This window comes from Momordica charantia, assembly GCF_013281855.1.
Source record: "Momordica charantia cultivar OHB3-1 chromosome 3 unlocalized genomic scaffold, Mcharantia_2.0 BLBB01000003.1, whole genome shotgun sequence".
Lineage (NCBI taxonomy): Eukaryota > Viridiplantae > Streptophyta > Magnoliopsida > Cucurbitales > Cucurbitaceae > Momordica > Momordica charantia.
Genome location: NW_028275161.1, coordinates 2179216 through 2196361, shown reverse-complemented (window position 1 = coordinate 2196361; position 17146 = coordinate 2179216). Strand labels below are relative to the sequence as shown.

The window sequence follows — 17146 nt, the reverse complement described above, 5'->3', positions numbered from 1 at the left end:
TATAATGAAAATTTCTTAATTAAATGAAATTTTTTATTCATTTTGCTATAATTATTGATTTGAAAGGTAGTTTCATGTAACATCAATAGCATAGTGATAAAGAGGGAAAAAAAATCTTTCTTTTTTTTAAAAAAATAATTTGTTACCATATTTATGTAACATTAATATAATTTAACATGTATTTTTCTTTCATGAACTTCACAATTTTTTCCTATACAAATTATTTTTTCTTTTTTAAATTGTCTTTTGTCGACATCCTTTTTTGTCTTTATAAATATTTAAATCTAAAAAATTTGTCCTTGACTTTCACGAATTTCCGCACTTAAATCTCCACCATACAAACATAACGTTAGCCTAGTTCATTGTCCATACCTAGAGGCTACAATATTTAATTACATTATTAAACTTAAGATTTAGCTTCTAGGTTTTTTTTTTTAATAACAGAGAGTTAGAGCGGGTGTACCCGCTCCACCCGCTCCCAGGCTCAAATCCAAAAGATATCAAAATATTTTAGTATTAAGCTCAATTGAGACCTCTAAACTAGTATGACCAAAAGATCCAAATTCTTACCAACTTGACTACTCTTCAAGATCTATTTAGCTTCTAATTATTAATGTCCACACCTAAAAACTTAAGTTAAAGTTTAAATACCTTATTTAAGATTTCACAAAATGTGTACGTATACCTACAATTTAATAATTAAAAAAAAACATTACTATTTTGGTCTCTATACTTTGAATTTTTTATTTATTTTAGTTCTTGTACTATGAAAATGACTAGTTCGGATCATATTTACAAAAATTTAACACAAATTAAACTCAATTGAAACACTTTTGTATAAATTTAGTGACGACAAGTTAAGAAATTTAGTGTGTGAAGTGTGGTGCTTGAATTATGATTGAGTTCAAATCTACGTAGACTAAAATAAATAGACATTGAAAGTAAGAGAACTAAAATAGACATTTTTAAAGTACAGAATCAATCAAAAGCCAAAAACACAAGTACACAAGACCATCGTGATAGTATTTAAACTAAAAAAATAACCAGTTTTTAATTTATATATGATATCTTCCTTGCTTACAAGTAAAATCTTATCTACAATCAGTATGCAAAACAAATATTTCAATTTAAAATTAAAAATAAATTAAGTCAATTTGACAGTTACTTTTTTATTTTTTATTTTTTGAGAAAACATTTGACAGTTATTTTAATGCTTGATTTCTTTTTTACTTTCTCTATGTTCTACCCAAATCTCTTTAAAAAAAAAAAACAGTATTCGTATATGAAAAAAATAATCTTGGGAGTTCGAATTTTTCAAGACTGAAAACCGCCGTTGAAAATTCCACAAAAGAAAATTAAGTTTCTTAACGCTTCAATTATGGAAAAGCTTAGAAACCCTAAATCAGTAAATAAATAACTGGTAACATTTTTTCTAATTTTATTTCGATACTATGAACAAAATAAAAAAGATTTACGAATATCTACGTCCTTACAATTACAAAATTAAGAACAAAAAAAAAGGAAAAAGTGAGAAGGAAATTACAGGCGAATTATTCCGGAATCTGAATCGAAGCATTCCGAATTATCAATTCCCCTTCCGGTTATAACTTGACATAAGCTGCAAAAATCCGAGAACAATTTCGTTTCTGAACTCTTAAAAATCCAAAATCGAAAACAAAATTCACCACAGCAGCAACTCAATAACATTAAATTTCATACTGATTCATCGAACACGAATCGGATTATTTCAAAGAATTCAATCACAGAGATTTCCAGATTTCGTTCATCGTCATCGAAATCAACAACTAAGAGGAGGAAGATCAGAGGAATTACCAGACGCGGCGGTGGATTGCTTGAAAAATCTACTCCCAAACAAGAAGAATCCGAGGCAATGGCCGCCGACGGCGACGAGAAACACTCCTACATTGAACGACATGACGGCGAGCATCACCAAATAGGCCAATCCAACCCTAACGGTGTGCAACAGAGTCCGGATCAGGCCGGCCGCCGCCGCGCTGGAATCCTCCTTGATCAATCTGGAATGCGAGAGGCACTCGACGAGGAAAGCGAGCGCGAAGACGAAGAGCAAGGCCAAGACGTACATTCCGGCGCGATCGCCAGGCCAGCGGCGGAACAGAATCTCGGCGTGCGATCCCCAAAAGAAGGTCATGTGCATCATCATGTTGTGGTGCATCGGCGGCGGCGCCATGCCAGGCATTTGGTGGTGGTTGTGAGCGTCGTCGGCGGCGTTCATGGCGGCGCCGGAGAGACGGCCGGGAAATTGTAGGTGGGGACCGTGAGGGATTGGGGAGGCCGCTTCTTCCCGATAAGAACGCAGTCTATTTCAGGCTTTATGAAATCTGTTCGTACCTCGCCCTGACTTGTACCACCACTGAAAGCTGATATCCAGTGAAACGCCTCTGTATTATACTGAATGTGTATTCCCTCATCATATACTGACACGTGTACTTCGTATCCATTTTATTTTTCCATATTCAATTTATATAGTTAAATTACAAAATCTCGGTTTGGACTTAGTTGAAATTTAATCTCTATGTGTTGGGTTTAGTTTCAATTTAGTTGACCCTCGTACTTATTGTTATTATATTGATATATTTTTACATAGCAATTGTGTTTAGTTGACTGTATTAAGATTTAGGGTTGAATAAAAAAATATAAAAGAAAATAGGTAGAATTTTCAAGTGGGTAAAATACAACTTAGGGACGAGGTGCGAAATTTAACCCAATCATGGAGATCGAGTTCAAATTAAGCTTAAACATGAGGTTCGAATTGAAACTTTTAAAATTACACTACATTAAATTACAAATTTGGTCCATATGATTTAACTAATTTTGAATCGGTTCCCTTGATTTTAAAAGATTCAATTTGGTCCCTATGGTTTTAAAAGTTTCAATCGAGTTCCTATAGTTTAGTCAAACTTCACTAACCGTCTCTATTGTAGAGGGTGAGAATTTGAACTCACGACTTTTTGATCAGAGATAAATGTCATGTGCTCTGATCGACAACGACCAAAGGTTTCTTGATTTCCATGATCTTTCTTATTCAATGACTTCCATGAGTATGTTTCACTAGATTGAATTTTCTTCTTATCTTATATGTTTATTTTATGGGCTTTTCAATCCCGAGAATATAATTGGAAACTTTCAAACCTATCATGGCAAGAAAGTAAATTTGAGAAACCTTAGCAAAATGGTAGGGTTCGCGAGTTTGAAATTTGTGATTGTATCATTAATATAACTGTGAAGGTTGGGTTGTCCTTATCAATGAAATTATATGATTTCTAAATGTGATAATATTTGAGTCATAAAAATTTTTCTATTAAGGCTTATTTTTTCAAAATGATTTTTTCTTTAGACAAAAATTAAGGAAAATTTTCCGTTTTCGTTCTCGAGTTTTCACTAATAGGTTATTCTAGTCTCTTAATTTTTAAAAGATGCATTTTAGCCATTGTGTTTTGAGAAATGATCCCTCCAAAAGTAGAGTACACCGACTTTAAATAGAAAAAATTCATGTATTACAGAGGTATATTGTACTCATTTGTTCACCATATGATTTCAGTTTTATAAATACTTTTTAAATATTAATGCACCTCATATCATTTTTAATATGCTGACATGTTAAGTAGTGAATGGAAGGACTATGTAGAATAGTAAGTTCAAATCGATAAAAATCTAATGTGTCACTTCTCTCCCATCTTTTTCCTTTTTTTTTTCTTTTTAATTTGTGAAGTACTATTGAAATTTATTTCTCAAAATCAAGGGTTAAAATACATTCTTGTTTTTATAAATTTAGGGACTAAATATCAAAGTTATTCCATGCTATAAATTAATATGAGCGACAACTTTAACTATTCTAAGAAATAGATAATTCCGGAAAATAAATTAGAAGGATAAGAAGAAAAAGCAACACTTAAAAGAGTCCGTACATTGTCATATATTCTTTTAAACTTTCTTTCTTAAAAAGGAGAAAAATATATTTGTTATGGAGAACGAAAATGACCCGAAACGAGACAAGGAGTTGAAGTCTGATTGGGGAAGATCGACCCGGGACATAACGGGCCGGCCAAAAGAGTGACCTAACGCCGGGGCAGAGAACGAGGAAAGCGACCAGAGGGAAGCCCACTGAGCCACGAAGGGCTCGGCCCCGACCCGGTGCTCGGTCCCGAGCCGTGCTCGGCCCACGGCCCAGCCAGTGATCCCCCGTCTTCGATCGACGATGTCGCCTAGGCCCTGCAACGGTGAATTAGGGTTAGCTACGGAAGATTCTGGAACAACTTCACGCTATAAGTATTGATCCAGCCTTAGAGGTATAGGGGGAAGAGAGTTGACTACATTTACCTTATTCTCTTGCTAACTTAAGCATCGGAGCCCGTGTGACTAGAGTCACACCGGTTTAGCTCGATTTGATTTTGCAGGTACTAGTCCCGGATCAACAAGTTTGGTGGATGCGAGGTAGTGAACCGGAGGACCGAAATCCACGCATCAACAATTGGCGCCGTCTGTGGGGACGATACAGCAAAACGAGTTTCGTTGTGGTCAGGAACATACTAATACTTAGTGATTCACAGCTGATTGTGGGTCAGGTGAAAGAGGAGTTCCAGGCTAGAGAACCGCGAATGGCGAAATACCTTTCACAGGTAAGAAACCAGCTCGACCAGTTCTCAAAATATGAGATTCGACAAATTCCACGTGCTCAAAACGTCAACGCCGATGCGTTAGCTCGACTAGCTGCGGCTTATGAAACCGACTTAGGCAGAACTGTACCGGTCGAGATTCTACTCGAGCCAAGCATAAAAGCTCAGGAAGCCATGGATATCGACAATCAAGGGCAACCAGAAGAAAACTGGAAGAGCCCTTTGATCAAATATTTTAAAGATGGGATCCTGCCTACTGAAAAGATAGAGGCCCAGCAGCTACAACGACGAGCGGCCAGATATGTGCTTAAAGACGACAATCTGTACAAAAGAGGCTACTCGTTGCCGCTTTTAAAATGTCTAACGCCCGATGAAGCCGACTACGTCATGAGAGAGATACATGAGGGTGTTTGTGGGAGCCATTCTGGAGCACGATCCCTAAGTCACAAAATAATTCGACAAGGGTACTACTGGCCGACCATGCTGAATGACACGAAGTAATTCACCAAAAAATGCGACAAATGCCAACGGTTTGCAACCGTACCTAGACAACCGCCAGAGCCTCTGACAAGCATAATGAGTCCTTGGCCCTTTGCTCAGTGGGGAATAAACCTTATAGGGCCTCTCCCACTAGGAAAGGGCCAGACCAAATTTGCAGTAGTGGCAGTCGACTATTTTACTAAGTGGGCCGAAGCCAAAGCCCTAGCGACAATTACAAAGAAAAAGGTCGCCGACTTCATCTGGAAGAACATAATTTGCCGCTTCGGAATACCCTACGCCATTATCAGTGATAATGGGAAGCAGTTCGACAATGCTGCCTTTCGAGAATTTTGCAGGGAGTTGGGCATTAAGCACATCTGTTCCTCGCCAGCACATCTGCAGGCTAATGGGTAGGTTGAAGCAGTCAACAAAATTATCAAAAGAACTCTGAAGACCAGATTAGAAAAGCTCAAAGGGTTGTGGGCAGAGGAACTTCCCAACGCATTATGGGTATACAGAACGACACTTTGTACTTCGACAGGAGAAACGCCATTTTCATTATCATTTGGCTCTGAGGCGGTAGTGCCAGTCGAGATCGGACTCCCCTCCCCAAGGGTAAAGCAGTTCACTCTACTTGACAACGACGAATCCGTAAAGCTCAACCTCGACCTATTAGAAGAACATCGAGAAATAGCACGACTACGAACGGCTGAATACAAAAATCGAATAGCTCGATACTACAACTCGAAGGTCAAGCAACATGACTTTAGAGAAGGTGATCTGGTGTTAAGAAAGGTTATGCCCAATACAAAAGATTCAACTAGTGGTGCGCTCGGGCCAACATGGGAGGGCCCATACAAAGTCACTAAAGTGGTGCGAATAGGCACTTATGCTTTAGAAGACCAGCGGGGGAAGGCCTTACTACACCCGTGGCACGCCCAACACCTCAAAAGATACTACCACTAGTTCGACATATTTCTGGACATTTTTATGTTTCTCCATTATTTGGACCAACTAAGCTTATTGTGACAAAATCTTCGACAGGACGATTTTCCTACTAATAAAGTATTCGACGTTCGACGTGATACTTGAGCTCTTATGTTCATTCTGAAATAAATTTCTCAAGCAAGGGGCATCATATAAATATCTACATATCTACGACCTGAACATCTACATATCTACGACCAATCAAGGAACTCAAAATTGGGACGGACCTAGAAGCAGGCCGATAAGCTGAAAGCCAATCAGTGAAACCAGGGAAAAGAATCCCGAGGTGCTGAGAAAGGCATGCGTACGGGCCCAGCAAGGTTAAAACAGAAAACAGGTAAGCCTAACCGATCAACGAAACCCACTGGTAGAAAATCATATGGCAAAAGCCAAAATAGGTTAAAAACCCGAGGGTGTTGATTTAACTGGGGGTAAAAAACCGGCAGAAGCCAAATATGTTAGAAACCTAACGGTACCGACTAAACTCAGGGTATGAAGGCCATTGGCAAAAGCCAAGTGGGTTAGAAACCCGAGAGTAAACCCTGAGGTATAAAACATGGGCAAAAGCCAAATAGGTTAGAAACCCAAAGGTATCGACATTAGTTCTGTTAAAGTTAGATCCCAAGGCCAAAATGGTTTAAACTCAAATGAGAATAAAACCAGGCTCAGGAGACTTGATTATGGTCAACGAAAATTGGAAAAACTTCCAATTCATGAATAGTATCGACAAGTTCAAGGTATAAAACTAGTGGCAGGAACCAAGCACTAAGATCCAAAATTGGATCAAAAGCTTTTGGTAGAAGCCCTGTGCGTTAGCAACCTTCCCATTTTTAGCCACTGATATACAATGATCTCGTGGTAACGACAAAGCGACAAGTACTCTCAAAACAAAGATCATTACACAATTATTCGTCTTCTGTTTTGAGAGTGGGGGCCATTGTTATGGAGAACGAAAATGACCCGAAACGAGACAAGGAGTTGAAGTCTGATTGGGGAAGACCGGCACGGGACATAACGGGCCGGCCAAAAGAGTGACCTAACGCCAGGGCAGAAAACGAGGAAAGCGACCAGAGGGAAGCCCACTGAGCCACGAAGGGCTCGGCCCCGACCCGGTGCTCGGCCCCGACCCGGTGCTCGGCCCCGACCCGGTGCTCGGTCCCGACCCGGGGCTCGGTCCCGAGCCGTGCTCGGCCCACGGCCCAGCCAGTGATCCCCCGTCTTCGATCGACGATGTCGCCCAGGCCCTGCAACGGTGAATTAGGGTTAGCTACGGAAGATTCTGGAACAACTTCACGCTATAAGTATTGATCCAGCTTTAGAGGTATAGGGGGAAGAGAGTTGACTACATTTACGTTATTCTCTTGCTAACTTAAGCATCGGAGCCCGTGTGACTAGAGTCACACCGATTTAGCTCGATTTGATTTTGCAGGTACTAGTCCCGAATCAACAAGTTTGGTGGATGCGAGGTAGTGAACCAGAGGACCGAAATCCACGCATCAACAATATTTTAAAAAACAAACAAGCTTACAAGGGGTATGGTTTTAAAAACGGGGTAGAGTTGGCTAAACTAAACTCATATTTGTTTTACGTTCGTAGACTCAATTTTGTTATGATAAATACTATTCAACCCTCAACTATTATAGTAAATACTATTCTACACTCAAGTTGACGAAGTAAATATTATTTTACCCCAGTTTTCTACGATACTTTATCTCTGTTACAGTACTTTATCTTTATTTTTTAGAATTGTTACAGTTTTTTTTTTATCATAAACTTTATCAGTGAAAGTTAAAATTGAAAAACGAAAAATTAGCACCAAATCGAGTTAGTTCGATCGGTTGGAACCATAATGGTAACTTAGTTCAAGTTTCTTAAACTTATATGTCAAACTTGGACAAAAATCAACCTAACCCAAATTTCTTTTATATCCATTATAAACTTGATCTTTTAGAACAATTATAAAGATAAATTCATATGAAATAATTTATGTACACACTATGTTCACGCTTCGAAAAATATTTTAAAAAATCAATAACAAAACTAATTACACATTTATTTCACAACATGATTATTCAAAAAGAGTTTATATTAATAGTTCTATTAAAAATAAATTATCTCTGCTTAAAATATTTGTTACTAAATAATTATTATTACATTTTTAATCACGCATATAAACAACCTATTTTTTTTTAATTCAAAAACACATCTCACACAATCTAAGAAGTTGATTTATCAAACTCTTTTACTTATACAATGTAAAAGTCATATATTAGCATAATTGGTTAAAAGAAATGTATTTTATACCATGAATTAACTTTAACTATTTTGGCTAGTTTATGTTGAAGTTAATATCTTTAAAATAATTATTATTTAAAATGTGTGATTCTTCATTGGGTCCAAGTAGAGACAAAAAGCCTTGAACGACTGATCCGATAGAACAACTCAAAAGATAAAGAATAATTGTTAATTTTTTCATACTTGTTCCAAGTTCAAAGTACCCTTTGTACAAATAAGAACCGCCTTCATTTACATGATTAATATATGGATTGATACCCAATACATGTCGGATTATCGATTTATAAATAGAGGGCTTCTGATGTAACTAACAAAGTTGTTAGTTAAGAATTAGTTGGTTCATTTAAACTATTTAGCCCTAGCCTAGTTACCTATAAATAGGAGGCTCTTCTGTAATTTTGAGGCATCTTATGAATAAAACAATTTTTCTCAATTGGTTTACACCAAGTTGGTATCAGAGCACCAAAGAGTCGTGGGCTTTTGGAAATGGCGGGAAAGAAAAAAATGTTCCTCCCGTGGGATATTTGTCGCTCGTTGGAAAAGAGACGGAAGATGCTGCCGTCCTCTCTACACGATCCACAACCACCCTATTGTTGATGGTTGAGGGGGCTATTGAAAACCTCCAGCGAAATGTGGTAGAGATTCGACAAATTTTGAACGTAATTGTGGATAAGTTGGATTCTCTTCACCTGCATCAAGAACAACCAAGTTTGAATCCAGGGAAGGAACAAGGGATCATAATTGGGCCTGATGCTCAACAACCAGCTCCAATATTACATCAAGAATCCCTCCCTATTTAAGAACCCCACCCTTTTCCACAACGGAATCAAGATTTTTGAGGTGACCAGAATCAAGATTTGCCTCACCTTGTACCAAAGACAATTTCAAGAAGTTGCTTTACTCCCCAGAAGACACCATGATTGGCAAGAGGACACTAATAAAAATCGGCGACTTGGTCGTTTTCACCGGAGATAGAATTTCCAAGATGATTCCTCTAGTGATGACGATGAGTTGTAGATGTGGGGAAACGGTAGAAGACATAATAGACATCACAACAACTACCATCGAGAACAAAGTGAGTACAAAATGAAAATTGATATCCCTAGCTTTAATGGCAAAATGGATATCATGGGATTTCTCGAAATGAATTAAAAACATCGAAAGCTTCTTTAGTTACATGAATACGCCGGATGACAAAAAGGTTAAGTTCGTCGCCTTCAAATTGAAAACTAGGGCATCTGCATGGTGGGATCAGCTTGAAACGAATCGTCAGCGTTTTTGCAAGGCTCCTATTCGTATGTGGGAGAAAATGAAGAAGCTAATGAGGGCTCGGTTCTTGCCTATTAACTATAAAACAAATACTATACAACTAGTATCAAGGCTGCAAAAAGAGGGACTCGATCAATTGCTGAACATACTGAGGAATTTCACTGTTTGGGCGCAAGAACTAATTTGGGAGTAAATAAACAATATCAGGTCGCAAGATTTATTAGTGGTTTACGTACATACATTAAAGAAAAACTTCAACTACAACCAATTGGATATTTGAATGAAGCAATTGCAACGGCTGTGACTGTGGAAGACCAACAGGCGAACAAGTTAAAATTTCAATACCAAAGATGGAATACAAGTGATGGTCAGACCAAAAAAGGATTATTGTCTTATGAAAAATCATCTATCCAAGCTACATCGTCGGGTTCTAAGAACAAGGGTGGTGACGAAGTTAAGCTAGTGGAACAACCAATCAAGAAAACAATCAATAACTACAACAGACCTACGTTGGGTAAGTGTTTTCGGTGTGGACATGTAGGTCATTCATCCAATGAATGTCCACAACGGAAAATCGTAAATCTTGTGGATGATTCCCAAGATCCTGATAAGCCATTTCTTCAAGATTCTGATGATGACATTACATACTTAGAACCAGATGATGGAGAGCAGGTTGCGTGTATTATGGAACACATTACTGACTCCAAAAACAAATTTGGTTCCTCAAAGACATTCCTTATTTTGAACTCAAGTGTACGGTCGATTCCTTATTTTGAACTCAAGTGTACGGTCGATGGCAAAATATGCAATAACATTATTGATAGTGGCAGTACAGAAAATGTAGTCTCCAGCAAACTTGTTGCAGCCTTGCATCTCAAGGTCTCACCCCATCCTTAACCATATAAAGTTAGCTAGATTCGAGCAAACTTGTTGCAGCCTTGCATCTCAAGGTCTCACCCCATCCTTAACCATATAAAGTTAGCTAGATTCGAGAAGGAGGAGAAGCTTTGGTTATCACAATTTGTACAGTTCCTCTTTCCATAGGGACTAGTTACAAAGATCAAATAACATGTGATGTTCTTGACATGGATATGTGCCATATCCTTTGATGAAGGCCAAGGCAACATGACACCCAAGTTATCCACAAGAACTGAGAAACACCTATGAATTGTCCTTCATAGGGAAAACCGTGGTTCTACTCCCTTTACTGGTACGAAAATTTTGCCCAGAATCCTCTTATCTACACAATTCCAGAATCTTTAGAACTAAAACACAATAATAATAAAGAGTGAGGGAAGGAAATAATACACACATAAATTTAAAGTGATTCGACCAAATTGGTCTACATCCACTGTGAAAGATGTGTCACCAGCTTCATTAGCATCTCAACCTTCAATCCAGCTCTTACAATCAGAAAGAATCAAGCCCTCAACCGAAATTGAGAAAAGGAAAACCCTCACTAGCTCTCTGTTTCGTGGAGAAGAAGAATGAAAGAATAATACAGAAGCCCACCCCACTTTCTCTTATATTTGAGAAAGAATTACATTTCACTCAAAATCCCCAAAAACCCATTTGTAACAAACTTTGCTGACAAAGCAAAACAAAAAAGGGTACAGCATGTGAAGAGCCTATGAAGGATGGTACAGCTTGGACTCCAGCTCAGATTGAAAACTTCAACTCAGTCATGACTTGTATCAATGGAATAACAAATCACCCTCTTGAACCAAGTATGATTGAGATTCAACAAACAAAAGATGCAACTCCAAAAATAAAGACAATAACACATCAAGCATTGTTACAATTTTATAAGTTGTAATCTATCAGCCAACACCTACCTTTAGTAGGTCACAAAGATATTTGAGCCTCATTCCAGACAAAGATTTTGTAAACACGTCGGCAGGATTGACTTTTGTAGCAATCTTCTCAAGTTTCACTTCATTCTTACTCACTAAATCTCTCAAATAGTGAAATTTTACATCGACATGCTTTGTACGATCATGATATAAAGGACTCCTTGAAAATGCCAATGCACTTTGGCTATCACAATGTATGATGGGTTCTGGAATTTCACCTATCATATCAGATATAAGCCCTTTTAACCACACTGCCTCCTTGGCTGATTCAGTAAGTGCTACATATTCTAATTCAGTAGTTGAAAGAGCCACAATAGGTTGTAACGATGATCTCAAACTGATTGTATTACCATACAATTTAAAAACAAAACCTGTGGTGGATCTTCGTTTGTCCAAATCTGCTGCAAAATCAGCATCAACAAATCCTTCCAGACATATAGCATCAGAATTCTCAACTGTATATACCAATCCAGTGTCTTTGGTACCTTTTATATATCGAAGGATCCATTTTACAGCTTCCCAATGAGGCTTGCCAGGACAACTCATATATTTGCTCACTACACTCATAGCATGAGCTATGTCAGGACGACTACAAGTCATGCCATACATCAATGAACCTACTGCATTTGAATATGGAACATTTGACATGCTAGTTATCTCTTCCTCTGTTTTTGGTGACTGCTGTTTTGACAATTTAAAGTGCTGTGCTAAAGGAACTATAACAGATTTTGATTCTTCCATATTAAACCTCTCCACAACCTTTTCAAAATAGTTTTTCTGACTGACTGTTAAAACTCCAGCGGCTCTATCTCTAAAGATTTCCATGTCAAGAATTCTCTTTGCAGGGCCGAGGTCCTTCATTTCAAATTCTCTGCTTAAATCAATCTTCAGTTTATCAAAATTTGAGGATTTTGTAGATGATATTAGTATATCATCTACGTATAACAGGAGGTACACCACAGAATCTTCCAAGGTTTTTTTCACATACACACAACTGTCATAAGCACTCTTTTTGAAACCACAATTCAATATAAAATTGTCAAATCTTTTATACCACTGCCTTGGTGATTGCTTGAGGCCATAAAGGGATGTTTTCAACTTACACACAAAGTGTTCTTTCCCTTATTCTACAAAACCCTTAGGTTGATTCATATATATTTCCTCCTCCAATTCTCCATATAAAAAGGCTGTTATTACATCCATTTGCTCTAATTCTAAGTTAAAATGAGCTACTAAGGATAGCAAGACGCGAATGGATGAATGCCTTACTACAGGGGAAAAAATTTCAGTGTAATCAACACCATATTCTTGTATAAATCCTCTAGCTACTAATCTTGCTTTGTACCTTGGATTACTCTTGTCATCTATCCTTGGTTTTAGCTTGTAAAGCCATTTGCAATCAACAAGTTTTTGATTCTTTGGCTTCTCTGTTAACTCCCAGGTTTCATTTTTAAGTAATGAAGTCATTTCTTCCTTCATTGCTAATAGCCACTTATCTTTAAGATCAAATTTTATTGCTTCTTCATAAGTGGCTGGTTCATCCTCCAAGGTTTTCTCATTACAGTTTAAGGCATATGCTGTAATGTCTTGATTATCAATAGCAAGACTTGTTTGATCAAATCTTTGTGGGGGTCTAATTGTTCTCCTTTGTCTATCTCTTGCTAATTGATAATTTGAGAGTTCTGTACTAGGATTTACTATTTCAGCTGGTTCAATTTCACCCTGAGACTGAGGTTCTATTGCTTCTGGACTCTCTTGAGTTTCTGTTTCTTCAGTGGGATGTTGGAGTTCAGTATGAGTATCATTTATGGTTATATTTTCTATTTGAGAACGTTCTAACTCTATCTCAAACGAACTGACTTGCATTTCTATACTACCCTTATAGCTCATACTACCGGATAGCTCCCAAGGCATATCATTTTCATCAAATTTAACATCCCTACTGATAATGCATCTTCCTTCACCTTTTTCAAGCAACCAAAGTTTATAACCTTTAACTTCTGATGGGTATCCTAGGAAGATGCATTTTCTAGCTCGAGGTTCAAGCTTGTCCTGCCGTATATGTGCATAGGCTGCACACCCAAACACTCTCAAATGGTTTAAACTGGGAGGTTTTCTTGCCCACATTTCTTGTGGTGTTTTCATGTTAATTGCAGAGGAAGGGTTACGATTTATGAGATAAGCTGCTGTAGTTACAGCTTCCCCCCAAAAAACCTTCGGAAGTTTAGCATTTGCCAACATACATCTCACCCTCTCAAGCAAAGTTCTATTAAATCTCTCTGCTAACCCATTCTGTTGGGGTGTATATGGCATTGTGTGATGCCTTTTAATTCCTTCATTTTTGCACAAATTAAGGAAACTATCATTTAAGTATTCAAGTCCATTATCTATTCTCAAAATTTTAACTCTTTTTCCTGTTTGATTCTCAACTAGAGTTTTCCACTGATTAAAAATAGTGAAAGCATCACCTTTGTTTTTTAACAAATACACCCATAAGTTTCTAGAGAAATCATCTACAGTTGTCATGAAGTATTTAGCACCTCCAAGTGTTGGAACTCTAGCAGGTTCCCACAAATCCGAATGGATATACTCCAAAATTTCTTTAGAAGTATGTGAACCTTTAGAGAACTTCACTCTTGTAGACTTCCCAAGGGTACAGTGTTCACAGAAAGGCAACTCTGATAGTTTGTTCTTCCAAATAGACCTTGTCTATATAATTCATTCAAGCCCCTTTGTGAGACATGTGCAAGTCTCTTGTGCCATAGAACAGTATCTCTATCCACCTGTTCAGTAGCCACATTCACCTTTTGGACATTTGCTGAAGAGCCTTGAAGTACATATAAACCATTTCTTAATGTACCTTTCAATCTTAGTAAAGATCCTTTATAAATCTTTAACACTCCTCCCTCTGACTTGTAAGCATAGCCGCTTTTATCTAATTGGCCTAGAGAAATCAAATTTCTCTTTAATTCTGGTACAAACCTCACATCAGGGAGAATTTTCTCCATTCCATCATACAATCCCCATGACTTTACATTGATTATCATTTCCCATTAGTACTTTACTACCTTCAATCTCTTTTAGGTCCATAAAGTACTCTCGACACGGAGTCATGTGATAGGAGCATCCAGAATCGAGAATCCATTCATCATTTAGAGCAGATTCAGATACAGTCAACACCTCTGCTGAATTGTATCCTTCATGGACATTGGCTGAGGTTTGTTCATCATTCTTCTCTTGATTCTTATTTTTATTTTTGAGCTGAAAACAATTTTTAATAAGGTGTCCCTCCTTATGACAATAGTAACACCTTCTTTTTTTTTCCCTCTCGACTAAGATCTGTGTTTGGCTTGTTTTCCATGAGATTTTGTTTTATTTTCTATTCTCCCTCTAGCAAGTAAAGCTTCTACTTCCTTCTTCTCTGATTTTATCTCAAATTCTTTAGATCTCAGGGCATCTAAGACTCTGGATAGATCTAATGAGTCTCTTCCATACTTAATGGCAGCCTTTACTTCTTTATTATCTGGCAGTAAATTTAGTAATATAATTGCTTGATTTTCATCATCAAGTTTTTCCCCCGTATTAGCTAAATCCACACAAATTTTGTTAGTCATCTAAGTTTTCTTCCAAGGTCTTTTATGTTTGCATTTTAAAACCAAAGAACTTTTCCTTTAAGTAGATCTTGTTGGGTAAAGATTTACTTAAGTATAAGGTTTCCAGCTTCTTCCATAACTCTCCTGCCTTGTCTATGTCATTAACTTGCCTAAGTACATTATCAGCTAAGTGAAGTATCATAGTACTATAGGCTATCTCTTCCATTTCTACTTGTTTCTCCGTTCAAGAAGAAAACAGAAAGCTGCTTAACATCAATAATGTGATGCTCTGATACCATTTATTACGAAAATTTTGCCCAGAATCCTCTTGTCTACACAATTATATTCCAGAATCTTTAGAACTAAAACACAATAATAATAAAGAGTGAGGGAAGGAAATAATACACACAGAAATTTAAAGTGGTTCGACCAAATTGGTCTACATCCACTGTGCAAGATGTGTCACCAGCTTCATTAGCATCTCAACCTTCAATCCAGCTCTTAGAATCAGAAAGAATCAAGCCCTCAACCGAAACTGAGAAAAGGAAAACCCTCACTAGCTCTCTGTTTCGTGGAGAAGAAGAATGAAAGAATAATACAGAAGCCCACCCCACTTTCTCTTATATTTGAGAAAGAATTACATTTCACTCAAATTCCTAAAAACCCATTTGTAACAAACTTTGCTGACAAAGCAAAACAAAAAAGGGTACAGCACGTGAAGAGCCTATAAAGGATGGTACAACTTGTACTCTAGCTCAGATTGAAAACTTCAACTCAGTCATGACTTGGATCAATGGAATAACATTTACCAACCCAACATGGAACCACAAATACTGCAAAAGGCCACTTGTTTCATATTTGCAGTGGCAAACAACTTCTCTTTCAACGATCCGAACCACTTTTAGCCTTGGTTGTAAAATAATTCACATATTTGGATGGTTCGACATCCCCATAATTGACCCCTCTATCAAGTCTCTTCTTGACGAGTTTCCTGAGCTTCTCCTACCACAGGACTCTCTCCCTACTTTGCGAGATATACAACATCACATTGATCTTTTGCTTGTTGGATGGGTATGACAATACTAGAGGGGTTGAATAGTGTTGAAGATCAATTTACTAAACTTTTTCTAATTTAAGCATAAATCAAATAACCAAGTAAACTTTTTAAACAAAAACGATTTATGCAATATTTATAGCAACTCAAAATATCTTGAAACAAATATCAAGATGAGCACAATATATATTTGTAATAAAATAAAATATAATTAAAAGATAAATTGCAATAAATAAAAAATAAGGGATAGAGAAAACGTCACGCAAGAGATTTATAGTGGTTCGGCAAACTCCGGCCTACCCCACCCCCGAGCACCTCTCGAGATTTTCCACTAAGCACGATCCTTTTACGAGTTCAAAATTGAAAACCCGGTTCTTTTACGGGATCAAGACCAAACCTTACAAATAGCTCTTTTTACGGGATCTAGAACTAAACCTAACATTTTTTCCAGGACAAAGATCAAAACACACACTTCGTTACTTTTATCGGGCTCAAGAACGAAACCCAACTAAGTGTGGAAATAAGATTTTTTCACACACTAAAACTCTCAAATAGAAGAGATTTACAAATTTAAACTCACAAATACATCAAATCCTCACTACAAGAAAATCTCTTACAAGAATGAAAATTGAAGTAGAATTTAGAGCATGGAGAGAGCAACAATAGATTATAGAGGATTTCAAATAAGAAAATTGGTATATAAAAGTAGGAGAGGAGATGGGTTTAAATAAGGGAGGAAAGTGGTGGAAAATTTATTTGAAATTAAAATCAAAATTGGACCCTTGGATGATAATGATTGAAGATGAAGGGTGAAGATTGAATTCTAAAAGTAATGATTACATTATATTATAATATATATTATTTAAATAATATAATATAATATATATGTAACGGTAAGTTTGATTTTTTTTTTCCAATTTTTTTTTCCAATTTTTTTTCAATTTCTTTTCCTTTCTCTCT

The 17146-nt window shown here is 37.1% G+C and overlaps 2 protein-coding genes and 1 long non-coding RNA gene across 3 annotated transcripts; 1 reads left to right on the top strand and 2 right to left on the bottom strand.

Annotated features, from left to right (window-relative positions):
• Positions 1 to 1414: 1414 nt before the first annotated feature.
• Positions 1415 to 2398, bottom strand: LOC111023057 (copper transporter 1). The gene is made up of 2 exons (XM_022300394.2): positions 1834 to 2398; positions 1415 to 1618 (listed from the first exon to the last, which is right to left on the bottom strand). The coding sequence occupies exons 1-2, from the start codon at positions 2252 to 2254 to the stop codon at positions 1602 to 1604; spliced, it is 438 nt and encodes a 145-aa protein (XP_022156086.2). The 5' UTR covers positions 2255 to 2398; the 3' UTR covers positions 1415 to 1601.
• Positions 2399 to 4637: 2239 nt separating this feature from the next.
• LOC148212154 (uncharacterized) lies at positions 4638 to 5156 on the top strand. The gene has a single exon (XM_088121742.1). The coding sequence runs from the start codon at positions 4638 to 4640 to the stop codon at positions 5154 to 5156; it is 519 nt and encodes a 172-aa protein (XP_087977868.1).
• A 4860-nt stretch (positions 5157 to 10016) lies between these two features.
• Positions 10017 to 16858, bottom strand: LOC148212153 (uncharacterized). Its single transcript, XR_015789951.1, has 2 exons — positions 15542 to 16858; positions 10017 to 11374 (listed from the first exon to the last, which is right to left on the bottom strand). It is a non-coding gene; the product is annotated as an uncharacterized LOC148212153 (long non-coding RNA).
• Positions 16859 to 17146: the final 288 nt, after the last annotated feature.